Consider the following 18,816-nt stretch of genomic DNA (forward strand, 5'->3'; position numbering starts at 1 on the left):
TAAAACTAAAAGAAAGCTAAGATTTAAAAGGAAGTAGCGAGAAAAATGTCGGTGACAGGATTGGAATGAGCCGCAAAAAAATCAATTCATATTTTCATCGCCCTCCAAGCTTATGTGTAATGTACACATAGTTAACAACCGGGTTTATGATTGTTACAACTCTTAAAAGCACGTGATCACATAAACAATGAATCTAAAACTATCTTACCTTTAGTCTTTATTTAAAGCAAAAATGTTCAACTTATTCGAGGAGAAAGGAAATAGGTCTGATGTCTTCATGGTAGCTTGAGTGCGATTGGTTGTCTAGGTGAGCGTAACATTAGTTCCAGACAATAAGGATGTCTGACTTCGGATTAGATCGACGATAAGAGATCTAAGAATAATTCGGATTATTTATAGCGAAATTACGTTACAATGTCCAGGTAAAGTGTTGTTCACCAAACAATATGAGATGCGATGATGCTACTTCATGCTCATACTCAGGTTTTAGCAGATGCTGTTAGCTTCTATTCAAAAATAGGCGAGAATCTTCGTCGATATATAGTTATGGAGAGGTGGAAGGAAGAATAGATGTTTGTTCAGCATCCACGTTGTAGTTTTACGTAAAGTTTTAATCATTATCTTATTTCTAAAAATCCCTAAAATGTTTGGCACAACACAAGAGTTCGAATTCGAAACACAGCTTGCCCAGATTCTTATGAATTTGGCGCAGGTTCTTTTTTCCAATGTTGTGCATTGATTCTACAAAGCGCATGTGTTTGCCTAGGTTATGCGCATGCGTGCCTGGTAATTCGGATAAGAACCAATCGAATATCGAGTAAGTGATGTCATGGTGCATTGATCCCTTGCGGGTGTAGTGCACACACTATAAAAGAGGAAGAGCGAACAACTTTCAGCCTGTCAGTTGAGTGAAAAGGCTTATAATTCTCAAACAACATTCGCCCATCAATTCAAAGACCGATTTTTAGTTTTCCAAGGTTCTATATCAAGAATGGCTAAAGCGCTCCTACTTTTGCTGGTGGTATACAGTGCTTTACTGAACTCATGCCAGGCTTGGGTCGATGTGAAAGACAGGATCAAAGGTAGGGTGATTCATCTAGAGACCCTGCTCAAACGAGGACGATGGCTAAGGCAGATCGACAACAAAGATTCTGACGGTTCAAGATACCTTTTCATTGACCCGCTCGCCGAGAGGGACACATACTACGAACCACGGGTACAATTCGAGGTACGTACTAATTGGTACAATTCCAGGTATATACTCGAAGCCACGGGTACAATTCCATTGTACACCTGCAGTATAAGTATTATTTCTTACAGCGAAATTTGTTGTTGCACGACCTCGGCGGGTCCAAAATTCTTGACTTGTTTGGGAATAGCACGTAGTCAGTCAAACTTTTCGGGCGGGTCTATGTAAAAACTAGACAGATTTGGTTTATCATAAATGCAGTAGTACAATGGCTGTTTGCTAATTTTTCTTTCAATATTTTGACTCGATGTAAAATTAGCTGAAAACCGTTTGTTTGCTACTTCAAATAATTTTACAATTTTGAATAATTATTTAATGCTGTAGATAACTGGCAGCTACTACTAATATTGATATTTTTAACTGTAACTTTAAAAATAACTTTTATAAACTCAATCGTAATCCCTTTAGACTCCTTCTAAGTGTACATTGTACATCATTTATGGCCATTTTGCGAGGATTATTTCACCACAAAAATCCCGAGTAATAATTTTACTTTGTTATTCCCTTGTTTTTTTTTCATGGAAAGTAAAGTCTTTCATGGAAAGTAAAGTCTTAAAGTGAGTTAGTAGACTGTATTGGCGTATAGAAACACTCGGCGGCAGGCTTTGGTAAAACGGCAAAGTACGAAGTACCTATTGTTTCGGGAACGCAATTATCGCATTGCTTTCAATAATTGCATAGATAGTATCATGCAGATTCAAACAACGTAAAATCAAAATCCGCACTTACGTGATATTTCTCATTTAATGATGATGATATCTCTAACAATACAAAAGATCCTAGAGAACTGGCCGTACCGAACAAATCTCTGGAATGAGAATCAAATGTTTTAAATCTTCCATCGGCAGTACAATAGAGCCACAGTATTTAAACCAACAGTCAAAATGAAAGACCTGTATTTTTCTTTAATAATGTTTGTAAAACATAACACTAACAATTGGCAGAACATTACATTATGTATTGCTGAATGGACAATCGAACCCCCATCCTCCATGCCCTCCTTCTCCTGATCAAATGTCTATCTACTGGCCTAAATCTCTCTTGGTATCTACTATATCCCTTTGATCATATTTTGATGTATTTTGATGCTATATTGCGTATGGCGCTGTATACATTTGTATGCATTTTTAGGTAACTGCGTGTGACAACTATCTCTGCCTGGAAGCCTTGTCGCTTCGGGACTATTTCCTGGCCGCTGGTTATCCCCCCGATCATGATAAACACACCGTCAAGCTACAGTACTCAACATACCCTGCTGGAGATGTATGTAGAACCATCCCACCCCTCCCTAATCCTATGATGATTACATAACATAGTATTGTAGTCATTGAATGATTAAGATTGACCTCGCTGTAGGCGTTTCTAGAAGGAAGCTTTTCAGATAGTATAGAAAAATGGCGGCTCTTTATTTGACGCTAAAATTTACACTGAGAGAGAAGGGCGGTCGCTAACTTGTTTAACTCACTCAAATTCTTTAAATATTCCAGACCCGCTTCTTTTGGACGTTTCTTTGTGAAGATCTTACAATGGAAAGGTGCAAGGTTGTCCCAAAGCGATTTGAAAACGATGGGTGGCTGATGGTGGCTGACAATAAAGGGAATCCTGATGGAGAGCATTACGATGCTACATGTGGCAAGGAGCAGAGTGACGCTTACTTCAGAATCCATGCACCAAACCCCACAGATGGATACAAGTAAGAGCTCTTAGACAACGACTGACGCTTCACTTACCCTGCCCTCCACAGTGGGTTAATTCGGAAATACCTATTTTCGGGGTCTCAGGATTCCTGTGGTGGGCGAAAAAAAATCTCCTTTTTGCGCCACAGGGATCCTGAATCCCGAAAATACACAGAAGAGACGGCTCTCAGGCTAGACTGCACTCGTTACCAGCGGTACCATTATTATAGCAACAAAAGCATCATCTCATATATTAATCATTGCGATCATTGTCATCATCAACATTATAATCATTCAGCCAGCCTCATTATAGCAGAGCCGTAGCAGCCACGCCCCTACTGGTTATTTCCTTATAATTGTGGAAAATTGAGGTGGGGGGGGGGCACGTGCCCCCAGTGCCTCACCCCCAGCCACGGCCCTGTATAGTGTTACCTCATTGTTTCTTTGTAGTTTTACAACATAATATAGAATTATCATCTTCTCGTTTACTTCATGCAGTGAGATCTTCAGAAGCACAAACACCGGGACGACGGAGCAGAAAGCCGATTATATGGTGACTACAGGCGTCACCCAGACCGAGGAGACATCCTCGTCTGTTACCTCGACTGTGTCTACTGAAATAGGTGGTGCCTTCAAGGCTTTTTCCGCAAGTGCGTCGTCTTCCATCTCATCATCTTGGTCGGTAAGGGCACGTTTTACATCTAATGATAATTCACAACGAAAAAAAAGGGTTTTGATATCACATAGAACTTTATTGAGTAAGCAAAACCTGCGGGCTTTTGCAAAGTTACGCTGCGACCGGGTAGCAAAATATACGAAATTAATCTGACTTGCTTGACCAAAATGCATTTACCGCAGCTTTTAATATCTTGTGAACTCTAGCCGACATTTTCCAACAGCGAAATCGTCGAGTTCAAATCGTCTCTTGGCTTCTGCCATTTAAAATCTTAGAAACCTTTTTTTTTGGCCAGGACCTCCCTCCAAGGCGCTGACCAATAACAAAAAGTGATAGACTTTGTCAATTGGTTCGTATGGACCCTAAAATACTTGAGTTCGCGCGAATAACTCAAATCTGGTTCTGCTGTTTTTCCTTGTTCGATTTGAAATTTGTCAAAGAACCTGAGCTATTATTTGGCTAAACAGTAGTTGATATAATCTTGGATGGATGCATATCTTTAAGACCATTTATCCCTTAGACCGATGCCTGAGTATCTTCATCTTGCTGTGTTTATTTTGCATCAATGGATTTTTTGGTTGTGGGTACTTCTCAAAGCCGGTACAGGCCGGTTGAAGGGTCAATGTGTTAATAGTCTTTCCTTTTGTGAGGGAGATCTCCAGCGTACAGCTGAGTAGCTAGGTACGCGAAAAATCCCCTCCCCCTTTATAATAAAAAATATATATAATAGATCATAGCTTGCATATTGTATGTCTACCTTTCTCATTTCAGACCACACAATCTTCAACTTTCTCGGCGTCTAAGTCAGTCAAGCACGTCCTCACCATCCCTCCCCGCACGACTATCATTCTCACCCAGCTGATTGGTAATTACGCGAAAGAGTTTGAAGTCGGCGAGGACAAGTACACTATTGAAGAGATACCGCTGGACAGTGGCGCTACACGCAAACGCAAGATGCCCAGTCCTCCCGGTCAACCTCTCGAAGAAAAGTCTGAGCTTTGAGTGAGAATAAACATACAGTGGAACCCCGATAGCCTCGAGTTATCCGAGTCATCTCTATTCGGATAACTATTACCTCCCGCCAGCTCGTACTATGTTTAATCTCCCCTGATACTGTTTCTTGATTCATCTCTGTTACTCGATACTCCCTACTAACTCGAGCATGTGTTTCTTTAGGGCTTGAGTTAAGGGGGATCCAAAGACGTGGCGGGAAAACGCACTCTTTCATCTCTCCCTTATCCAAGCCCCTTGCGCTTACTAGGCATGCTACAAGCTCATTCACTTAGCCTATAAAGCTTTGAGCCCTGAATAAGAATAGCTTTGAAGTACAGTTTGAGCAGGTTACTGCATCTTTGTCATGCTAGTTTTACTAATGCCACACAATGGTGTTGTAAATGAACAAGTTCTCGTCTTCAAATCAATAAACCTGTTGTTGTACCCAAATGCCTAGCCTAGTAATGACTCCCAGAAAACCTGAGAACCCAGTAACATAGCACCGCATTGATTAGGGTTTAGACGCATGCCATAGGCAGGGTAGGGAAGTGGAGTTTAGCGTATGTATCATGAGCTCCCCGAGCAACCACTCTACACGTAATGGACTGATAATAAATTGTTGTATTGTAATGAGTATATAGATTTAGGCATTGCCTAAAAGTGGAGCTCCAAACGGACCAAATATTTGATTATTTTCGCTTAAACACGAGGTTCCGCTATAAAAGGGAAAGCTCATCCCACCCCGGGCTCAAGAACAATCCATTATCAATCAGTCTCGTCAATGATTCAACATGTCAGGACAATTGCTTTGAGCGCTCAATTCAAATTTTGTATTCGAAACCTTATTTTAAAAATGTCACTCCTAGACTTGGCCACGTAAAATGGTTCTGTTTATAGTAAAATAATGCTATACCAAGCTGTGCGCGCTCTAAAGTAGGAACATTTTCGTCACTGCGCGATAACAATTCATGCAGATGCGTTAGATTATGGATAGCGCAAAGTTTAAAATTTTGCAGTGGAAAGCAAATCACTAATTTATCAATCTCTTAACACAACTGCCTTGTTACCTGTGCAAAAATAGTTTTATTCCAGCCGACTGAGGCTCTAAGATAAGCAATTTTACAAGAGACATACAAGTTGTGACTGCTAGCTTGGCAGTGAGCAGGATCTTTCCCTTTTATAGCAGAACCTCGTGTTTAATAACTTAAGAAATGTTAAATATTATTATTATATTTCTGTTTTTGACGACGTCAACCATTTCACAGATCACGCGATCAACTTGTTAAACCCCCTTCCCCCCACCCTTGACATGTACATGACACATGTTTCGGCGTCAGGGTAGTTTTACTTTTAGTGACGTCATCGATGACGTCACGCGACCATCTCATTGCACCCCGCTTGAAACATATATGACACCTACCGAGTTTGGTAGTCATACGATGTTTCTTAAATGGAATATAAATATTTTTTAAATTTTGATGACGTCAGCATATTTTTTCTTCTACTGACGTCATTAATGACGTTACAATCACGTGTCTATATTGGTGCACCCCACTTGACACCATGACATATACCAAGATTTGTTGTCATATGATGTTTCGTTCATGAGATATGGATATTTTTGTTCTTAATGAAACCGGAACAGTTTTGCTTTTAGTGACGTCATCGATGACGTCACACAACACGTGACCACAGTTTTGCACCTCCCTTGACACGTACATGACACCTGCCAAGTGTGTTTGTCATACGATTCTTTTTGGGGACGGGCGGACGGTGCTCCGCTCACGCGCCGCTTCGGGAGCTCCGCTATTATTGTAGGGATGGGAGTAACAAATGACTGAGACAAGGGGGGCAGGTATGGCAAGGGTGTGTGTGTGGGGGGGGGTGAGAGTGAGGGCATTTTCTCAGAGTACTAATCGGCTCTGCTCTCCGGAATTTCGGCATGCAGAGCCAGCTAGCAAGCTATCAGAGTACGCATTTTTTTTTTATTATTTTGTCCTTTTTTTAACATATCACAAGCATTTTCTTGTGCAGTTTCAGAACAATCGTTCCATCGTGGGACACTTTTTGTGATTCCACCACGGTAGTTTGCCCCGTCCATGATATCCCTGGGCCCTCGCCCTTCACCTCCCATTCTCCTATAATCTCCAAGGCCTAGTAGTCAACCCACCTGGTACAAGTCTACTTTGTCTTCACAACCTGTGCCAGCACCCCCCATGTGACGTACCCTTAGTCACCACCACTTTGCCCTTACCATGCCTTTTCCTCACCCTAGTTTACACTCTTTGCCTTTTTTTCCATTTGCCTGCACACACAATGAAATACCCCCTCAATGGCTCTACCTTGGTGTTAGAACCTGTGTATTGTACACGATTCGTGTCACAAAACTTCCTTTGTTTGATAAAAATAATCATGATGAAAACAGAGCTGAATACAATGAAGTCCTTTGGGGATGGTTCTAACACCGAGGTATACATACACCCCTCATTGAATAAGCACATTAGATAGCCCCTCAAACAAGTGCCCCCTCTAGAATCCCTTTTTTAAAAAGCCATAATGTGAGCATTTGTGGTAATGACTTTTTTTTCCAACGAGTTATAGCAAACTAATGCAGCAATGTATAATGGCTGACATCCCTGAGATTTACAGATCATAGCAAATCTATTGATTCCAGGATCAAATATAAACATTTAAACATAGTACTTTCATGTAGTGTCTTTTAATTGCATACAATAAACAGTGACTCGCGGCCATTCTGTATACGATTAGCTTTATTTTTTTTAATGAGACTCGCTGCCATTCTGTATCAGATTCATTTTAGTTTCAATATCCCAGCTAATATATCTCCTTGGAGTGTCTTCATTCCGAGTGTGAAAGCAAGATAAATCCAGGGAAATTCTGTGCAGTTGTATGACTCGATGAAACGTATAACTAAATAATTGGCGATTAATGTTATACCCTGCTGGCTTACCCTTCCGCGTTCATTACAGTACGATTCGGTGAAGTCTTAAAAATATCCCTGCAAATGAGGTCTCTTGCCGATGAGAAACAACACAAATAGGATATATCTGACGCACTGAGTCAGTGAAATCCCTGCTTAAACAGATAGGACTAAATCACTGCTAGCAGAGAGTTAAAAAGTGGCGTTCAACATGATTTTCCCGATCCGACGGAAACGCCATTTTGTTTTCCTGGTCTGAGTTGAGGCGTGTCCGCGTGAGACTGGGCATAGTAATACTCATCTCTGATTGGTTAATCAGATTGTTTATCAAATATAACCAAAAATGGTAATGTTCCGCACTGTTCTAGATCCGCCATTATCTATCGAGCGTGTATTTTAGTTTTGGTATTTTTGTTTTATCGCTACTTTCCAGCTTTCTTGGATGCATCAAATGACTGTGATATATAAGAAAAAGCTGCACAGTTGTCTTTAATTCACGATCATGGAACTAGATCTCGATATGCAAAGTTTGTTTTGTTTGGTAACCATCGCTCTCGCGTTGTAAGAAGACGAAGCAGAGAACCAAGTGGGATTCCAAAGAAACAGCTTGCACGTGCTTTTCATTAAACCAGAAACATAAGAAGACTTGTTCGAAAAAATATCGTGAAAAATTTACCAAAGTCATCTCGAATTCATAACTACCGGTATTACGAAGAAATCTTCATTCTCTCACGAAGGATTTGTGAGCACGACGTCTGGTCAGCATATTTCAAAGTAAAGTATATTCAGAGGCAGAGTAAGAATAATAAAGTAAAATGGAAAAGTCGATGAAGCCCTAGCCTACGTGTAGTTGCTGACTCGCGAAATCCTTCGCGAGTCAGCGGCTACACGTAGGCTAGTGGAGCCCATTTGGGTGTAATTATCAATTCAGCAGCAGCCAAATTAAAAAATGTCACTCACAGAGAGAATTGTTGCAAGTTTAAACTTTGTAGAAACTATCCTGGCCCTGTTATTGATTCCACGAAAACAACAATGGCATCATATAGTGAAGGAAATGTAGCATTATTTGGATCAAATTCTAATCGCCAGTCTGTGGCTATCATAGCTGTCAACTCTCCCGCATTAGGCGGGTGTCTCAAGATTTTGAACCTTTTCTCAAGCCTGATTTTCTTGAAAATATCCATACTTTTACTGTATTCAGCTATCTTAATGGTTCTGATACATTCACTGTGTTTTCTCAAGATTTTTCCTAAAGCGGGGTTGACAGATATGGGCTATGTCCTTGTGCCCTCATGTAAGATCATAATAATCAATTCTACCTCACTGTATTTGGTCAATATCATGAACTTTGGTAATGAATTGTATACCAGTTTATCAGCTTTATCAAGACAATATCATATTTGATGTTGACAGAAGTGCCTGAAATCAATCACAATGTTTGACTATCAGCTTCAATATAGTCCAAGCTATACTGGCAGTATACATGGTATGGTGACAGAAGGTTTTGAGTATTCTACTGTATGTCTTTTGATAATGTTTTACAGACATTATTAGAGAAAAATACAGGTCTTTCATTTTGACTGTTGGTTCAAATACTGTGGCTATTTATTGTACTGCCGATGGAAGATTTAAAACATTTGATTCTCATTCCAGAGATTTGTTCGATATGGCCAGTTCTCTAGGATCTTGTGTTTTGTTAGAGATATGATCATTAAATGATTTTATATACTATTTCAGAGCTCTCTATAATAATTCAAACTGCATTTTAGCTAAAGGGTGTAATGCAAATTGAAGCATCTGCCAATACTAATTATATTAACCAATCAATGCATGGACATGGAGTTTCCTATCATCAATCAAATGATAATAAGGGATAAAATCTAGAGGTTAGAAAACATTTTTTGTATTGTAAGATGCTTCTGTGCTATTTCTTCTTATTCCATTTGCTTTTCTGTTGTTACTGGAATTCACAAACCCTAGATGCATTTGTTTATTATGGAAATTATTTATAAGGTTCTAAACACTCCATCTTTTACAGACTTCACCCCGCTAAACGCCTCCCAATCGTCTTGTTTTTAATTACACGTCATGACAGTTGGTGTTAAGAGTAACAAGTCAGACATTAGCTGTCTTCACTAGTCTATATTCGGACAATAGCCCGACTAAAATCTTTCTCGCAAGATCTTGTTGTTTGTCATTTCTTAATCAATTTACCAAACAACCTCTGTTCCCAACGCCCTTGCATATGGCAATAAGTTAGGCTCGATTTCCAGCTTGTCTCTGTGAGCCCGCAGTACGTGGTGTGAGGCCTAGCGACGGCTGGAAATAGAGCCTAGCAATAAGTTTGGTACGAATTTGTTAGCGAAAAAAAATACTTTATCGTGAAAAATAAAACTTTAGATCATGTAATATTGTGTTTGAGTCTTCCTTTATTTCAATTTTGCCGATAGGATGTCAGTAGAGCGAGTTTGAAGCCCGCTACGAATTGTGTTTCTTATTATATATAAGTATAGGAAAGGCTGGGGACTCCCTCGGCTAACTTCGAACACACACACCTACTTCGAGGCCCGATAAAACTCGCAAAAATCCGCAAGCGCAAAACACTTTGAAAAAATACCTAAGCTTTCAACTGAACCGAGTCTTATGTCACCGATTTGCGAATTTCACTCATATTTTTTCAACTTTTTACCACCGACTGTCGAATTCACCATCTGTGCCAACAGATCGTGTGCACTTATGACCGAGGGGCTCTAGGAACGAGGCACGGCCCGAAAATTCAAACTTCCAGGAGTCGTCGGCGCGACAACGGCCGCGCCGAGTGAGTGAGTGAGTGAGTGAGTGCAACTCGACAATAGACACGCACTCGGCGCGGCCGTTGTGGCGCCGACGACTCCTCGAAGTTTCGAGTCGGAGTTTCGGTCAGAAAGTACACACGATCTGTTGGCAACCCCTTCTCTTTTTTTGCGCTCGCCCCATTTTTCTCGCGGCCATATTGATTGGGCAAATGAACAATTTCCGCACCTCGACACAAAGAACGAGAAGAATAGAGACAAAAGAACTTCTTTGTAGAACAAAGATAATAGGAGACAAAGAGCTGCGTAATTACTCCGCTCGCTCTTTATTCCTACTGAAACTCCACAGAACAGGGGCGTAGCCAGGGGACCCGGGCCCCACCTTCTACAGCCAAAAATACTGTATATGTATGAGTCATTAACTGAAATACAGAAGAAATACAAAATGCTTTGAAAGGGCCTTTTGGGCTCCCTCCTGTTAAAAATCCTGGCTACGCCGCTGCAGAAACGCTTGCTACGCAGGCTACCCGCTATGGGTTTGTAGTTCATGTTTGAAGCTCGTCAACTGCATGATCGCGCATATTATAAACTCACAGTAGCACACTAGGACAATATCACACAATTACAATATTCGTAGCTTTTGTATGTTTAATTCTGCGTGGAAGTATTAAAACATTCCTCCCTATTCTATTGGAATTACTAGCGAAATAACAGCAGAATAGCGCACTAACAAACGTCATCAAATGAGTCGCACTGGGATTTTGCAGCGGAACCGTGCTAAGATTTAGATATTGCGCGAGATTGATATCTGTTGAAAAATTACCAAAAGTACAAACTTTCTAATCGTTTTGCTGCTCTGCAATTGGGCCCAAAATAAAAAAAATAGGCTTGATTTTCCAAGGATTAGCGAGAGGAAAATTAATATATTAATTTGGATAATTTGACAAGACGCGCGCTGTGGAATGCCTAGCAAAAATACAAAGTAAATATTATATTCGGATTGTTTCATCACTATTATTAAAACTAAAAGAAAGCTAAGATTTAAAAGGAAGTAGCGAGAAAAATGTCGGTGACAGGATTAAAATACAAATAATGTGCGATCCTGTAGTTAATAGCCGCAAAAAAATCAATTCATATTTTCATCGCCCTCCAAGCTTATGTGTAATGTACACATAGTTAACAACCGGGTTTATGATTGTTTCAACTCTTAAAAGCACGTGATCACATAAACAATGAATCTAAAACTATCTTACCTTTAGTCTTCATTTAAAGCAAAAATGTTCAACTTATTCGAGGAGAAAGAAAATAGGTCTGATGTCTTCATGGTAGCTTGACTGCGATTGGTTGTCTAGGTGAGCGTAACCTTAGTTCCAGACAATAAGGATGTCTGACTTCGGATAAGATCGACGATAAGAGATCTAAGAGTAATTCGGAGTATTTATAGCGAAATTACGTTACAATGTCCAATTAAAGTGTTGTTCACCAAACAATATGAGATGCGATGATGCTACTTCATGCTCATACTCAGGTTTTAGCAGATGCTGTTAGCTTCTATTCAAAAAAGGGGAGAATCTTCGTCGATATTTAGTTATGGAGAGGTGGAAGGAAGAATAGATGTTTGTTCGGCATCCACGTTGTAGTTTTACGTAAAGTTTTTAATCATTATCTTATTTCTAAAAAAACCCTAAAATGTTTGGCACAACATAAGAGTTCGAATTCCAAACACAGCTTGTCCAGCTTCTTATGAATTTGGCGCAGGTTTTTTTTTTCCAATGTTGTGCATTGATTCTACAAAGCGCATGTGTTGGCCTAGGTTATGCGCATGCGTGCCTGGTAATTCGGATAAGAACCAATCGAATATCGAGTAAGTGATGTCATGGTGCATTGATCCCTTGCGGGTGTAGTGCACACACTATAAAAGAGGAAGGGCGAACAACTTTCAGCCTGTCAGTTGAGTGAAAATTCTCAAACAACATTCGCCCATCAATTCGAAGACCGACTTTTAGTTTTCCAAGGTTCTATATCAAGAATGGCTAAAGCGCCCCTACTTTTGCTGGTGGTATACAGTGCTTTACTGAACTCATGCCAGGCTTGGGTCGATGTGAAAGACAGGATCAAAGGTAGGGTGATTCATCTAGAGACCCTGCTCAAGCGAGGACGATGGTTAAGGCAGATCGACAACAAAGATTCTGACGGTTCTAGATACCTTTTCATTGACCCGCTCGCCGAGAGGGACACATACTACGAACCACGGGTACAATTCGAGGTACGTACTAATTGGTACAATACAAATAATTTTACAATTTTGAATAATTAGTTAATGCTGTAGATAGACTTCATTGAAGTCAATGAAGATGGCTTCATTGAAGCCGCATGAGTATCACAAATATCACAGGCGAAGGGTCATAAGGTAATACAAGAGGGTTTTCTTTTGCTATAAGGTTTCTCCTGTAGCCTTTCTTGACTAAACTGGTTGCACTTCGTGAGTCTTTCCCGACATTTCTATATTTTTACTGTTGTGACTCTGTCACACTGTTTTGTCCTACGACAAAAACTGACTTTCCACGTTGTCTCCTGTTTTTCTGGCTTAGTTTTCTTGTGTTTGAAACTGTCTTCACTTACAAACATTAATTTATTCAGCTCCGAAATCAGTCGCCTGTAAATTCTGCGAAGGATTTGCATATTTTTCTGAGCCCTGATTGCGATGCGCTGTTGCTGTGTCGGCCAGTCACAGTTGGGTTGATGACAAAGAGTTAGTGATTGCGGCCGAATTGCGTTGTTGTGTAATACTGCTTGGAGTTTTTCTACCAGTGGGTTCTAAGTACATTGTTGATTGAGCGCGTTGGTTCAGTTTACGGGCGACTCGAGTCCAACTTGTTTTTGCCACCCTGCAAACTTTCTACTTAATTTTACCTTGATTATTGATTATTAATAATTAATTGATCTAGTTAAATAAAAGAAAGGGAAACTAATCAAATAATTATATACAATCAAACAATTATTTAACCGGAATAACCGGAAAATAACCTACAATACTATTTCTGTAATTCTTCTTCAAAAAAAAAAAATATATAAAACAATTATATCTGGCATAATGGCAGGCCACCTCATGGCCCCCTTGATAGTACTCCTATTTGCTCTACATCTCCAGAATTTCTTATTACGGTGGCAGAGCCCACTAATTGAGTCTAAGGCCGGACCCTTCATTTCACCAGCACTTTTTGAAATGAGCCTGGACAAAGTTAAAATTTTCATGAACAATATTCATCCCAATCTTAGAAAATTGATCGCTCCAAGGTGTAACCCAAGCTCACTCGCCTTTCGCCTACTCATTCTTAGTGGGGACATCCCTCTCAATCCCCGTCCCACCTACCGGTATCCCTGTGGAGCATGCTCAAAACCAGTTAAATGCAACCAGAAGGGTATTCAGTGCGACTACTGAGATGCATGGTATCACACAAAATGCTGCTCAATAAGCAATGAAAGTTACAATACACTTACTAACAGTTCTTGTTCTTGGATCTGCTGTGCCTGTGATGTGGCCAATTCTTCATCAGTGGACCGTTCTCGGCCCACTGATGTTTTTACTCTACATAAATGACATCTGCAATGATTGTAAATCTTCTACCATAAGATTGTTTGCTGATGATACTCTTTTATACAGTGTCATCGAGGCAACTTCTGATGCACATCAGCTCCAGTCTGATCTTACCTCCATCGAGAAATGGGCAGAGAAATGGCTCATGTCCTTTAACCCAACAAAATGTTTTGTCATGAGAGTCACGAGAAATAGGGAACCTATAGTATTTAACTACACATTGATGAACCACATCCTTAAACCAGTTGAACACCATGCATACCTAGGCGTCGAGCTCTCGAACACACTTGACTGGAGCTGGCATATAAACAACAAAGTGTCCAAAGCCAACCAGACCTTAGGTTTTCTTAGGCGCAACCTAAGCAATTGCCCAGAGAACATTAAGGAAGCTGCTTATAAATCGCTCGTTCTTCCACACTTAGAGTATGCCAGCTCTGCCTGGGATCCATGGTTAAAGAAACACGTCAAACAGATTGAGAAGGTTCAAAGGAGGGCGGGTCGTTTTGTTAAAAATTGCTGGGATAGGACTCCTGGCACAGTCACAAACATCCTAAACGATTTGGAGTGTCCCCCTCTCTCTAAAAGGCGCCAGGATGCCAGGCTTACATTATTTTACAAGGCTGTTAACAAAAAATCAGCACTTGAGATACCAGACAATATTGATAGACGCACCAGCTGTCATCCAGATAAATTTATCGAGTTATGTACAAGAACAGAAGCTTATAAGAACTTGTTTTTCTGTAGGACAATAAAAGAATGGAACAAGCTGCCCCGCCTTACCCTGGATTCCACTAGTGCAGATATTTTTAGAGAACGAATAAAATTAAAGTAAAATTAATAAAATTATATTAATACCAATAATGCTGTTTAAACAATTTTCATCTTTTTACTTTATTTAATCTTTTTTTTTTATTCTGCCTTATTATTATTTTTATTCTGCCTTATTATTATTTGTATTATTTATTTTTATTATTATTTTTATTATTATTTTATTTTATGCTTTTTTATTTTTTTTAGTATTTTTTTTTATTATTTATTTTTTTATTTTTTTATTTTTTATTATTTTTTTAGTTAATTAAATAATTAATGTATTTATTTATTTATACAATTAATTTATATCCACAGTGATGGTAACCCCTTTGTGGATTAACAATGTAGATGTAGATGTAGATAACTGGCAGCTACTACTAATATTGATATTTTTAACTGTAACTTTAAAAATAACTTGTATAAACTCAATCGTAATCACTTTAGACTCCTTCTAAGTGTACATTGTACATCATTTATAGCCATTTTGCGAGGATTATTTCACCACAAAAATCCCGAGTATAAATTTACTTTGTTATTCCCTTTTTCTTTTCCTGATTCAAGTCATGGAAAGTAAAGTCTTAAATTGAGTTAGTAGACTGTATTGGCGTGTAAAACGGCAAAGTACGAAGTACCTATTGTTTCGGGAACGCAATTATCGCATTGCCAGATCCCAAAGGTGGTGATATTAAAGAAAGAGATTATCATAAAGATGTTTATGCATCGGGAATACTAGCAGCTTATTCAACCAAAAGCTTTCAATAATTGCATAGATAGTATCATGCAGATTCAAACAACATAAAATCAAAATCTGCACTTACGTGATATTTCTCATTTAATGATGATATCTCTAACAATACAAAAGATCCTAGAGAACTGGCCGTACCGAACAAATCTCTGGAATGAGAATCAAATGTTTTAAATCTTCCATCGGCAGTACAATAGAGTCACAGTATTTAAACCAACAGTCAAAATGAATTCTATAATAATGTTTGTAAAACATAACACTAACAATTGGCAGAACATTAAATTGTGTATTGCTGAATGGACAATCGAACCCCCATCCTCCATGCCCTCCTTGCTCCTGCTCAAATGTCTGTCTACGGGCCTAAATTTCTCTTGGTATCTACTATATCCCTTTGATCATATTTTGATGTATTTTGATGCTATATTACGTATGGCGCTGTATACATTTGTATGCATTTTTAGGTAACTGCGTGTGACAACTATCTCTGCCTGGAAGCCTTGTCGCTTCGGGACTATTTCCTGGCCGCTGGTTATCCCCCCGATCATGATAAACACACCGTCAAGCTACAGTACTCAACATACCCTGCTGGAGATGTATGTAGAACCATCCCACCCCTCCCTAATCCTATGATGACTACATAACATAGTATTGTAGTCATTGAATGATTAAGATTGACCTCGCTGTAGGCGTTTCTAGAAGGAAGCTTTTCAGATAGTATAGAAAAATGGCGGCTCTTTATTTGACGCTAAAATTTACACTGAGGGAGAAGGGCGGTCGCTAACTTGTTTAACTCGCTCCAATTCTTTAAATATTCCAGACCCGCTTCTTTTGGACGTTTCTTTGTGAAGATCTTACAATGGAAAGGTGCAAGGTTGTCCCAAAGCGATTTGAAAACGATGGGTGGCTGATGGTGGCTGACAATAAAGGGAATCCTGATGGAGAGCATTACGATGCTACATGTGGCAAGGAGCAGAGTAACGCTTACTTCAGAATCCATGCACCAAACCCCACAGATGGATACAAGTAAGAGCTCTTAGACAACGACTGACGCTTCACTTACCCTGCCCTCCACAGTGGGTTAATTCGGAAATACCTATTTTCGGGGTCTCAGGATTCCTGTGGTGGGCGAAAAAAATCTCCTTTTTGCGCCACAGGGATCCTGAATCCCGAAAATACACAGAAGAGACGGCTCTCAGGCTAGACTGCACTCGTTACCAACGGTACCATTATTATAGCAACAAAAGCATCATCTCATATATTAATCATTGCGATCATTGTCATCATCAACATTATAATCATTCAGCCAGCCTCATTATAGCAGAGCCGTAGCAGCCACGCCCCTACTGATTATTTCCTTATAATTGTGGAAAATTGAGGTGGGGGGTCACGTGCCCCCAGTTCCTCACCCCCTGCCACGGCCCTGTATAGTGTTACCTTATTGTTTCTTTGTAGTTTTACAACATAATATAGAATTATCATCTTCTCGTTCACTTCATGCAGTGAGATCTTCAGAAGCACAAACACCGGGACGACGGAGCAGAAAGCCGATTATATGGTGACTACAGGCGTCACCCAGACCGAGGAAACATCCTCGTCTGTTACCTCGACTGTGTCTACTGAAATAGGTGGTGCCTTCAAGGCTTTTTCCGCAAGTGCGTCGTCTTCCATCTCATCATCTTGGTCGGTAAGGGCACGTATTACATCTAATGATAATTCACAACGAAAAAAAAGGGTTTTGATATCACATAGAACTTTATTGAGTAAGCAAAACCTGCGGGCTTTTGCAAAGTTACGCTGCGACCGGGTAGCAAAATATACGAAATTAATCTGACTTGCTTGACCAAAATGCATTTACCGCAGCTTTTAATATCTTGTGAACTCTTGCTGACATTTTCCAACAGCGAAATCGTCGAGTTCAAATCGTCTCTTGGCTTCTGCCATTTAAAATCTTAGAAACTTTTTTTTTTGGCCAGGACCTCCCTCCAAGGCGCTGACCAACAAAAAAAAGTGAAAAAAATGATAACATTTCTAAGGCCTAGGGCAAAAGCAGTTTTCTGCTTTTTTTATAGTTGCTTGTATTTTTCATAAAAATACAGCTATGAGCATATTGATGCCTTAGGACATCCTTAAAGTCCATATAACCTTTCAGAGCTGATAGACTTTGTCAATTTTTTATATTTTCATCTCCCAAATGGTATGTGGTTCGTATGGACCCTAAAATACTTGAGTTCGCGTGAATAACGCAAATCTGTAATATTGAGGTATAGTGTGAAATTTTGGAGAGGGTTGGTTCTGCTGTTTTTCCTTGTTCGATTTGAAATTTGTCAAAGAACCTGAGCTATTATTTGGCTAAAGAGTAGTTGATATAATCTTGGATGGATGCATATCTTTAAGACCATTTATCCCTTAGACTGATGCCTGAGTATCTTCATCTTGCTGTGTTTACTTTGCATCTATGGATTTTTTTGGTTGTGGGTACTTCTCAAAGCCGGTACAGGCAGGTTGAAGGGTCAATGTGTTAATAGTCTTTCCTTTTGTGAGGGAGATCTCCAGCGTACAGCTGAGTAGCTAGGTACGCGAAAAATCCCCTCCCCCTTTATAATAAAAAATATATAAAATAGATCATAGCTTGCATATTGTATGTCTACCTTTCTCATTTCAGACCACACAATCTTCAACTTTCTCGGCGTCTAAGTCAGTCAAGCACGTCCTCACCATCCCTCCCCGCACGACTATCATTCTCACCCAGCTGATTGGTAATTACGCGAAAGAGTTTGAAGTCGGCGAGGACAAGTACACTATTGAAGAGATACCGCTGGACAGTGGCGCTACACGCAAACGCAAGATGCCCAGTCCTCCCGGTCAACCTCTCGAAGAAAAGTCTGAGCTTTGAGTGAGAATAAACATACAGTGGAACCCCGATAGCCTCGAGTTATCCGAGTCATTTCTATTCGGATAACTATTACCTCCCGCCAGCTCGTACTATGTTTCATCTCCCCTGATACTGTTTCTTGATTCATCTCTGTTACTCGAATACTCCCTACTAACTCGAGCATGTGTTTCTTTAGAGCTTGAGTTAAGGGGGATCCAAAGACGTGGCGGGAAAACGCACTCTTTCATCTCTCCCTTATCCAAGCCCCTTGCGCTTACTAGGCATGCTACAAGCTCATTCACTTAGCCTATAAAGCTTTGAGCCCTGAATAAGAATAGCTTTGAAGTACAGTTTGAGCAGGTTACTGCACTCTTTGTCATGCTAGTTTTACTAATGCCACACAATGGTGTTGTAAATGAACAAGTTCTCGTCTTCAAATCAATAAACCTGTTGTTGTACCCAAA

At 39.9% G+C, this 18,816-nt stretch overlaps 2 protein-coding genes across 2 annotated transcripts; both read left to right on the forward strand.

The window, feature by feature from the left end:
- The first annotated feature begins 891 nt into the window (after positions 1–891).
- LOC5512679 lies at positions 892–5,044 on the forward strand. The gene is made up of 5 exons (XM_001632971.3): positions 892–1,228; positions 2,381–2,512; positions 2,737–2,942; positions 3,424–3,607; positions 4,373–5,044. The coding sequence occupies exons 1-5, from the start codon at positions 992–994 to the stop codon at positions 4,601–4,603; spliced, it is 990 nt and encodes a 329-aa protein (XP_001633021.2). The 5' UTR covers positions 892–991; the 3' UTR covers positions 4,604–5,044.
- A 7,232-nt stretch (positions 5,045–12,276) lies between these two features.
- Positions 12,277–18,816, forward strand: LOC125556806. The gene is made up of 5 exons (XM_048732897.1): positions 12,277–12,593; positions 15,942–16,073; positions 16,298–16,503; positions 16,981–17,164; positions 18,143–18,816. Exons 1-5 carry the CDS (start codon positions 12,357–12,359, stop codon positions 18,371–18,373), a joined length of 990 nt encoding a protein of 329 aa, XP_048588854.1. The 5' UTR covers positions 12,277–12,356; the 3' UTR covers positions 18,374–18,816.

Source organism: Nematostella vectensis, chromosome 9, assembly GCF_932526225.1.
Source record: "Nematostella vectensis chromosome 9, jaNemVect1.1, whole genome shotgun sequence".
In the NCBI taxonomy this organism is placed as follows: domain Eukaryota; kingdom Metazoa; phylum Cnidaria; class Anthozoa; order Actiniaria; family Edwardsiidae; genus Nematostella; species Nematostella vectensis.